General features: G+C 40.3%; 1 protein-coding gene across 1 annotated transcript in view; it reads right to left on the bottom strand.

The window, feature by feature from the left end:
• Positions 1-356: 356 nt before the first annotated feature.
• LOC140459707 (pleckstrin homology domain-containing family A member 2-like) overlaps positions 357-10,581 on the bottom strand; it is a 115,918-nt gene continuing 105,693 nt past the window's right edge. Inside the window, exon 12 of the mRNA XM_072554142.1 lies at positions 357-8,004. Within this exon, the coding sequence (XP_072410243.1) occupies positions 7,594-8,004 (411 nt within the window). The 3' untranslated portion in view covers positions 357-7,593. The remainder of the gene's footprint in view (positions 8,005-10,581) is intronic.

Below are 10,581 nucleotides of genomic sequence, written 5' to 3'. Positions count from 1 at the left end.
GGCTATAGGCTGCCCAAGCGGAAGATGAGAAGTTGTTCCTCCAATTTTGGTTTGGGATTAGTTGTGGCAATGGAGGATGCCAAGGATGGTCATGTCCGAAAGGCAGTGGGAAGGTGAATTAAAATGGGCAGTGACTGGGAGGTCAGGTCGGCCCCTGCGGGCTTGGCTGAGATGCTCGGTGAAACGTTCCCTTAGCTTACGTTTGGTTGAAAATGAAATAAGTGGTGGATGTCTGAATCACAACTCACACACAAACGTGCAAACACACGCTTCATTGCAAAGACGGTTTTGAAAGATCAATCATTGCAAGACCAGTTTTGAAGATGAAAAGTATTTCAGATCATTCCTCCAAAAAAAAAGATTTTGAAGTAGTTTAATGCAACAAAAGTTCAACAAACGTTTACTGATCTTTGCATTCATTCGGAATGAAATTTGTCAAAATTACAGTAACAATTAGTTATTGTCAGTCACCACTGAATTCCAGTGATTGGCAAGAAATAAAACTTTCCTAATGACCCAGATGTTTCCCATCCTACCTCCCATATTGGATTAGGATAATCCATCAGTTAAAGAAAATGCGAATGTGTTTTATTGGTGTCTGAGCACAAAACATCAAATAAGCGTGTACAAATGGTTACAGTCACACTTTTTCTCCAATTTTTTAAATGTTTCTGAAATGATACATTGAACAACAATCAGAGAAGAACTGAAATAATTAATATAGATCTATGCAAACATGGGGTCACGGACAGAGATCCAGAAAACATTGTTGTGGTGATGTTAACCAACTAAAGCTAGATACAGAATCAGGCTGGGAATGGGAGGATAACCACAGAATTCACCAAAACAATGTATCATAAAAGAAATGGGTTTAAAACAATGCTCACTGGTCTTCACCTTTCAGTATATCCGTTTTAAATTCACAGTGTAGTACATCCCAAAAAATGGGATAAATCAGTTTGAATGCTTTATTTTTTGGCCTCATGAAGGCAACCTTAACTTGCATGCAAAAATCCTTTTTTTTCGTTTGGCAAAAGGTAAATTGAAGATTTTCTCTAGTAACAATAATTGCTTACCAGATCATGTGCATGATCACACACTTGGTTGCTTGATTCCAAAATGGTAATCTTTGCAATGTTTTGAGGGACAGTATTGAACACATTTCACGATATTAACCATATTCTTTTAGAAATACCACTTTCATGAGCTTTATTCATTGCCCCTAAAAGTCCATCTGCATTACTTGCTTTGGCTAAATTATCAAGAGTTATTGACTAAGCATCATGGCCAGACTGTCCTTGAGCAGGTCTGAGGCACATGCTGTCTGCCTGTTCTTTCAAGTCTGTACTTTTGCTGTGCATAGTTCTTGCACATAGGATTGGGTCCAGGGAGCAATGAATTTCAATGAGTTGCAGTCCAATTGATATATTACATCTTTCATTGGGCCTAAGCAACCAATGTTTAGTTTGTGAATAGAATGATGCACAAATATTGCTTACCAGATCATGTGCATGATCACACACTTGGTCGCTTGATTCCAATATTGGTGCTATCATAATCTTGCAGAGACACACTGGTTTTGTTGGACTTGTGGCATTCTCAGAAGACAACTTACTCATAGTCACAGCCTAAGTTGTTAAAGATGAGTTATGACAGAAATGGCACAGCTACTGGAAAAGCAGAAAAGTCCCTTCAATAGTGAACCAGCGAGTTGATGGGTTTGCATATTTCTACTCATGTTACTGAGACCTTCGAACCATTTATTCCTGTCCAACTGGAACCAAGAAACCACTGGGATTTTTTGAATCAGATGTCATGTTTGAATAAAATGACTTGTAAAATCTAAAAGCTGGAAGGCTTCTCAGCTTTAAGTTATGAAGTAAAAACAGGTATTGCTCCGTTTGGTCTTTTGTCTGTTGAACACAACAGAAATTAAATATGCATGACTTGCTAAAATCACAACACTGAAAGTAAGCGTGCTCTGAATTTCATGTTCATAACAACTGAAGATATACGTGGCCAACTTGCCATTTCATTATTTTAGTAACTATGACTTCAGGATAGCTATGGTAATTTGAGAGATGTAGTTTTATTCTTGAAATCATATTTTCTTTTCCATTCATTGTAAAACTTTGAGAAAAGTAACTGTCTGTTACCCTGACCTGCCCAGAAAGCAGGCACACTCAAATTAGCTACTTTCCTGTAGTTCTTGGGTCATACCCGAAGAATGAAGGGAGAATTAATAACCACAAGTCTTTCAGCTTGTGTAGATTTATCTGTAAGCAGATAATCTGGCTCAGAATCACTGACACCAAGCAACACTTGGTCAAGTGAGAAATGAAAGAAATGTTCAGCGGCCTAGACATGAAAGGAGCAAAGTGTCAGCAGTCTGCACATTCTCTCATCCTGCACAAATTCCTGCATTTGCATGTTCAGATTTCATTCTTTCTTCCTGGTCAGGATAGATAGGGAGTGCCACTACCCTTTATAACCTGCTTTACATTCCTGAGGTTGGAATTTCGAGTCCTGACAGTCAAATCAAATCTATCAGATCTACTCACAGAAAGCATGTTAAGATGTTAAGATCTCAGCTGGGCACGTTGGTGCATCTCTATTTTAGTGTTTGGGTGTTAAAATAGAGAAAAATGTATCTTATCTTATTTTTGAATGTTTAACCTTGGATAAATCAGTGATGGTGGATTGGATTTGCCTTCACCCTTTTTTAAAGGAGGGTGGGTGAATTTTGACTTGACTCTCAAATGAAATTGGTCTTGGTGAGTTGATTGTTTATTATCCTATTGTCCCTATTTTTATTTCAAATACTTCAATGAGGGATAGAGAAGTAATGCAGGCTGTCAATTTGCCAACTCTGTTTTAACACCATTGCCAAGTCAAAACAATCCCTGATTTCTCAAATCTAAAGAGAAAAATGGAATCACAATGTTCTGCAACAACCATTTCATTGGTACAACTGCAGAGACTGCATGAATTAGGACTGTGGCCATTCCTATAACAAAGGGGTAGCAAATGCAGTGTTCCCCAGGTGGGAGTTGCTCATTGATCAGCAATGCATTTTGCAGGAGTACTTACTGCAGAATTGAAATAGTTTATGAACATAAAGATGAGAGGGGACCTAAGGGGCAACTGTTTTACACAGAGGGTGGTGTGTATATGGAATGAGCTGTCTGAGGAAGAGGTGGAGGTTGGTACAATTACAACATTTAAAAGGCATCTGGACGGGTATATGAATAGGAAGGGTTTTAAAGGGCAATGGGCCAAATGTTGGCAAGTGGGACTAGATTTATTTAGGATATCTGGTTGACCTGAATCGAAGGGGCTGTTTCCATGCTGTACATCTCTATGACTCTATGACTTAAATTGCAAGTATCCAATTGAACAGTAAATTGAATTAAGTGAACTGTAAATGTTCTAATTGGCCAATCGTTGGGGAATCCCATTGATGTAACCTTCACTATCCCCAGTCTTAAATGACATTTTCACACATTGAGGCATTTAATTTTGGCTGAAATCAGCAAGTTGAGAAGTGGTAGTTTGTGACTGTTTGGGTTTGAGCACACCTCCCCCACCTTGTGCTCCTCCTTGAAAATATTTGTTCAGACAAACTGATGGGAACGGAAAAGCTCAAAGCTACAGATCCCAGATGTTCCACAATCAAAATGCAGATGTTCACAAGGGTTTATGGTTTATCACCAGCTCTGCCCACAGCAACAGAAAGCCCCAGTAAACATAGAACCTATATTTCTTTCTATGTAGAAAAGATGCAGAAATCATGAGCTCCCCACAGGAATTTGTCAAGAGTGAATTCACAGAGAAATATAACATGCTTAGAGGAAATGAGGAGAAATTTCTTCACACTGAGGAACAGAGGTGTTCAGAACTTAAACAGAACCTCTGAAGCAAATTCACAGGAGCTTGCAAAAGGCAATTGGAAACATACTTGAATAGGATTACTGTGTTGAGCTGTGAGGGAAAACAAAGTGAGGTTAAGAGGGAAGTGGGCATGCAGACTCAACAAAATAACCTCCTTCTATACTTTAAGGTTCTACAGTTCACAGAAGTACAGTCATTCCCATTTTCTTCAGCCATTTGTCCTTCCTTGTCTAAGGTTGTTGATTGATGCAATGGTGTCACCTTAGCTAAGTGTGCATTCAGAGTAAACTTGCAGCGAAAGTCATAGCTGCTTATCCTGGGTAGTATTGTAATGTAATTCACCTCATGTCTATGTGTGGGGTTCTTTTAGGGATGGGTCACCAGACAGTGGTCAAGTTTAAAAACTAAGCTGAACTCTTCCACCCCACCCCACCCTGACCACCACCACCTGTGAACAATTCCTGGGGACTGGATTTGAAAATCCAATACATTTTTGCTCCGGGCTATGGAAAATCAAAATGCAGACCACCATATGTCTACGTGTGTACTCCTCTATGTATCAGCTCTTTGATCAATCATCAGAGCATCTCTCAATCCGTCACCACAAAAAAAGGCACCTCTTTTTTCACTCCACTCTAGTTTGTGTATTTATGTCCCCACTTTTTAATGCCAAATCCCTACATTCACCTTATGGTAAAAAGAAACTCTATGCTGAGCCTGAGAGTACCCTACAGTGTAATTAGAAGTAACAACTTTTGGTGAATGGTATTTTCAGACATTTGTGTCTTTGAATTGGAGGACAGTTACTTGACACATGCAGCTTGCATAATTCTCAATAAAGAAAAATAAAATGTCTGTAAATGTTTTGATTCAGAATTTGAATTGGTAAATGATTGTATAGAAACACGGTGGCTCAGTGGTTAGCACTGCTGCCTTCCAGCATCAGGGACTCATGTTCGATGACACCCTTGGGCGACTCGTTTGCACATTTCAGTGGATTTTGTCAAGTAGCTCCATAACACAGACTCTCCTCTACGGTCTGTCCCCCAGGGTGCACATCGAGAAAAACATCAACTGTGCCTGGAGGACCATCAACTCAGTGAAAGACACGCTTTAGTCTGCTCGAAACCTGCTGATCTTCCAGCGTAAGGAGGTGATGTTGTCCAATTGTTGCAGACTGGCACATTCCACGATCCAGGACTACCTGCTGAGGGTTACACTAAAGCTTGGGGCAGCTGCCACCAAGGCAAAGTAGGCAAAGACCATTGTCTGAGGTCTTTCTGCCAAAGATAAATGGGGGGTCTGTTCAGTTATCGGGCCCTCCTGGTACCTCAAGTGTATACAAATAGTTTTCTTTAAGTAACAAACACCATGTGTTTGTTTTTTCTACATTTGTAAAAACTGTGTCGAGTGACAATGTATATGTATAAAATCTTTTCTAATAAATGAAAAAAAACAATGAAATGGTCGTGTTCCAATGGGCAAGAAAGAGATAAAGGAAAAGTTAAATTCCATATATGTAAATGCATGGAGTGTAGTGAACAAAACTGGGGAACTGGAAGCAGAATTAATTTGCATGATTCTCTGTAGGTAGCCAGGAAACTTGAAACAGTTGTTTTGAAGGCTGATAGGCACCTTGGATTTATAAATAAAGTCAGAGTATAAATGCAAAGAACTGATGTTACACTTCTCCAAATTATTGCTCAGACGACATTTGAAGCATTATGTTTAGTTCTGGGCACCTTATTTAAGGAAGGATGTTAAAGCCCTGGTGGGAGTATAAAGGAGATTTACTAGAATGACACCAGAAATGAAGGATTTTTGATACAAAGAAAGGTTAGAGAATAATGAGCTTATTCTCCTTGTAGTACAAAAGATTAAGAGGTGACCTCATTGAGATATTCAAAATGATAAACAATTTTAATTGGGTAAAGAAGGATATTCTGTTTCCACTATTTGGTATGTCAGTAACGAGAGGTCACAATTTCAAGACTGTCAGCAGGAGAGCTAGGAGTGAGATGAGAAGTTTTTTGATTCAGAGATTTATTAGGACTTGGAATATGCTCCTGGGAGAATGGTGGAAGCGGATCCATAGAAAGTTCAAGAGCGAACTGGATGTATTTCAAAGAGATGAACTTCGAGAGCTATGGAGTTAAGACTGGAAAATGGGATGAGATAGCTGGGATTAGCTTTTGGAAGCCAGTATAGACACAATTAAATGGTGTCCTTCTGTACTGCAAAGTTCTTTATTCTATGAAACTAAAAGATCAGCATGAAACCAGCATTCTGTCATCTCTGCATAAAGTGAACCATCGATCAACACAATGTTTACTTTTATTTCCTTTTTCAAATCTGATTCTCTTCCCTCTTTTCCTGAAAACTCTTTGCTGAGGTCCAAAGTTAGTAATTTAACAGTGCCTCATCCTGCTGAGGACTGTTGATGTGCAAATCTCAGCACAGATCATTGGCAGGATAGTTATTCTCTGGGGCAACACAAGATCCAAGCCATATTTGACATTCCTCACATGAGTGTATCCCAGCAATGTGAATCTGGACAAACTGTTTCCTCTTCCTGAATATAATTTACTGTCAAACTTTGTTTTGTAATTTTCACCACCGTAACCTCTCTTGACATCCATGCTATCTTCCTCAAAGGCAGTAAAGGCTGTCTAAACAACAAAGAGATAATTCTGGCTCTCTTATTTTCCTACTTGATCTTTCCTATGCAAACAAACTTGTGCCAAAGAGTACAAATTAGTTGAGAATGGGATCAAGTATAATCCTCCTAATTGATCGTGCGTCATTGCAATTTTTCACTGGCTGGGCTCTCTACCTTGGAGAGGTTATAGAACTGAGTCGCAAAATATGGAGCTGTTTTCAATTGCAATGTCATGATGGACTCTGCCTGAACCTTAATAATATATACAGAACAGTGGGAGCGCAAGGCCCCACTAATTAGTTGTTTAGAAATGCTTCCAGAGGAACAAACGGAAAACAGTGCAGGGAACACTGAGACAAAATAAATGTTTGTTCAATGCCTTGCCTGAGGAAGGAAAAAGCAGGTATAGGACATGATGATTCTGGGACTGGAACAACTTTTTTTCTTGATGCACTTCTTCCTTGAGAAACTGACCCACGTCCATTTGCAGAAAGGCGGCAACAGAGATTTAAGAATTGCAAATAACACAGTTAATTGACACAATTAAGGAATGCAGAATCCAAAATCCTTTTCCCTCAATGGCTAGAATGTTGCAGCACTTGTCTGTGCTTCTGTGTTTTCCACAGTGTTTCAGTGACAAACGTGCACAAAGGGCTTAGCTACACCTCAGGAACGTAAAAATTGCTTCAATTTTAATACATTCCTCATCATCAGTGTATCACAGAGACCCATTGGCTGTGCTAGGTCATACTGGGCCCTTGGGTGGCTTGCATTTCAGTTGCCAGAACTCGGCCATGCTGTTATCCTGTTGAATCGAGTAGGAATGGAAATGTAAAGAGCAGCCATACAAAAACATGACATAGCTGCTTTCTTGAGCCTTTAGTCTCCAATATTGTTTCCTGACTTTACTCGGTAATGAAGCTTCAGCAAGGACACTGGCAAGCTAAGCTGTTTACAAGCAGGCACTTTTATCCAAAACGAAAACTATTTGAGTCACTAATCCTAGACAGAATGAACAATGGGAAAAGACAAGTTTACTGTTATTAAACATCTGTTGTTCGGATGCCGTCATCATCAACGTTGTACTGGAACTGATGCTCCTTTTTGGGTGCTGGCTGTGACCTGTGTCTGCGGCGCTTCCCCTGACCATTCACATCTTCCTTCATTGACAGCTGTGGTTTGGGTACTTCAGGTGGTGTTTTCAGGGCACTCTCATTCCTGCCCACCTCCTCTACTGGAGACATAAGTGGCTCACCAGTACCTGGCACAGGAGTCCATGGCTGCCATGACGACACCACGGAGGTAGACTTGGAGAGAGGTCGTTTTTCTTCTCCTTGGGGTTTGGAATTAGACTGAGGCCATAACGACACCGAGGGGGATGGGTTTGATGCAGTCAGCGAATCAACTGGCTGTGACGAAGAAGTTCTGCTGATGAAACTGGATTGAACCGGAGCCTGTGAATGATATTAAACTCATGAGGAAAGGGAACATAACATCACCGAAATTTCCTTTCTAAATACCATGCAATCTGTAAGCCTCTCAAAAATGAAGAGCTGGTTATGATCCTCTGATTCTTGCAAAAGGAAAATGTTGCAGATGCTGGAAATCTGACAGAAGGAAAATGAAAGCTGGAAAAGCTCAGAAGGTCAGGCAGCACCTGTTGAGACAGAAACACAGATAATGTCCCAGATAGTTTCAGGACCTCCCATCAGAAACACGTTGATGAAAGTTCATTGACCCTGAAACAATAACTATTTCTCTCCATAGATAAGACCATAAGACATAGGAGTGGAAGTAAGGCCATTCGGCCCATCGAGTCCACTCCGCCATTCAATCATGGCTGATGCGCATTTCAGCTCCACTTGCCAGCGTTCTCCCCGTAGCCCTTAATTCCTCTAGACAACAAGAACCTATCAATCTCGGCCTTGAAGACATTTAGCGTCCCGGCTTCCACTGCACTCCGTGGCAATGAATTCCACAGGCCCACCACTCTCTGGCTGAAGAAATGTCTCCGCATTTCCGTTCTGAAATGACCCCCTCTAATTCTAAGGCTGTGTCCACGGGTCCTAGTCTCCTCGCCTAACAGAAACAATTTTCTAGCATCCACCTTTTCAAAGCCATGTATTATTTTGTACGTCTCTATTAGATCTCCCCTTAATCTTCTAAACTCCAACAAATACAATCCCAGTATCCTCAGCCGTTCCTCATATGCTAGACCTGTCATTCCAGGGATCATCCGTGTGAATCTCCGCTGGACACGTTCCAGTGCCAGTATGTCCTTCCTGAGGTGTGGGGACCAAAACTGGACACAGTACTCCAAATGGGGCCTAACCAGAGCTTTATAAAGTCTTAGTAGTACATCTCTGCTTTTATATTCCAACCCTCTTGAGATAAGAGACAACATTGCATTCGCTTTCTTAATCACAGACTCAACCTGCATGTTTACCTTTAGAGAATCCTCGACTAGCACTCCCAGATCCCTTTGTGCTTTGGCTTTATTAAGTTTCTCACCATTTAGAAAGTAGTCCATTCCTATATTCTTTTTGCCAAAGTGCAAGACCTCGCACTTGCTCACGTTAAATTCCATCAGCCATTTCCTGGACCACTCTCCCAACCTGTCTAGATCCTTCTGTAGCCTCCCCACTTCCTCAGTACTACCTGCCTGTCTACCTAACTTTGTATCATCGGCAAAGATACTGGGCTTTTGCAGCACTTTTTTTTGCTCTTATCTCTGATCCTTGCAGTCTGCCCAGAAAAATCTGTTCCTTTGCCCATCACACTTCATACACTGACCAACTGATCTAACAGTAATTATTTTGTCTCGGCAAATGCACCCAAAGCCAAATGATCGTGCAGAAAATTGTCAATGCTTTCATAGTGTTTGATAAATTTCTATGCAATTATTCACAAACTATTTGAAAATAATGAACTGTTGCTGCAAAACCAACTTCTCAGAAAATGCCTGGCAAACAGCATCAAAAACTGTGCATCCTCTGCCAAAATGACCATAGTTGTCACTTCAAATCAGCTGTTAGAAAGTGATTGCTGTGTGACCTTATTTGCTGCATTTTCAAGTTAATCATATTCCACTGAGCTGCAAAGCCACAGCTTGAAATAATGAACAACCATCTGCATTTTGATCATACTCCTGGCACTTCAGTCAATGGGTAACTGACTGGTCAACAATCACAGTTGTTTCCTTTTCCCTTACGATTTGGTATGAAATGGAATACTTCGTTCGCAGCTTGTCCAAACCAACAACCAGCCCAAATGTTTATGTGCTGTTAGCAGATGGCAGAAATAAAATTAGAAAATGGCAAGTGGATTTATCATTTGTATGGCATTCTTATATGTGCAGCATGGGCATTTTCAATTACAGTGGTAATTTCTTTCTGCTCACTCCGTTTGAATGGCCAGATTTTGGGCTGAGAATAAAGATTGGATGAACAGAGTTCACTGTTATTATGCAACAAATTATGCAGTCACTTCCAGAGTCTGTACACTGTGCAGTCAAAACACAGAACTCCTGATGTTGCTGTTGTTTTCCCTGATCCTCCAGAGGCTACCTAAAACCTGCACCACACCAATAAAATCAGAATGAGATATCAGCTCAGACCACGAAGCTGTGAGATTTACAAACAATGAAGAATAAGTTAGGGTGTGTCAGCATTAATGCTGAAATGAATTTTTAAATGATACAGTAAGTCTTAATCATGACTGAGTAGCATCTCTGGGCATTGAAAATTGAGAAATGTTTAGTTTAGAGATTTCAGAAATCCCATCATTTTTTTTTCTCTCTCATTATTTTACTTTTGTTTTGAAATGATTTGACAATTAATTGAATAATCTAATTCATTTCATGTATTAGGCCCTGCATGTCTCAGTAATGATTCTTCAAACTGACTGTCTGAAGATCCATGCTGTTGCACTTGAGCTGGCCTTAGAAGTAGGAATAACTCAAGATGGTTTGCCCTCTAGTTTCTCTCCATGTTTGGATGCTTGAAATGCAGTGGTCCAAAGTTTAAGAATGG

The sequence above is a fragment of the Chiloscyllium punctatum genome, chromosome 35 (genome assembly GCF_047496795.1).
Source record: "Chiloscyllium punctatum isolate Juve2018m chromosome 35, sChiPun1.3, whole genome shotgun sequence".
Lineage (NCBI taxonomy): Eukaryota > Metazoa > Chordata > Chondrichthyes > Orectolobiformes > Hemiscylliidae > Chiloscyllium > Chiloscyllium punctatum.
The sequence above is the reverse complement of the archived record's forward strand: the minus strand, read 5'-3'. Positions and strand labels throughout refer to the sequence as shown.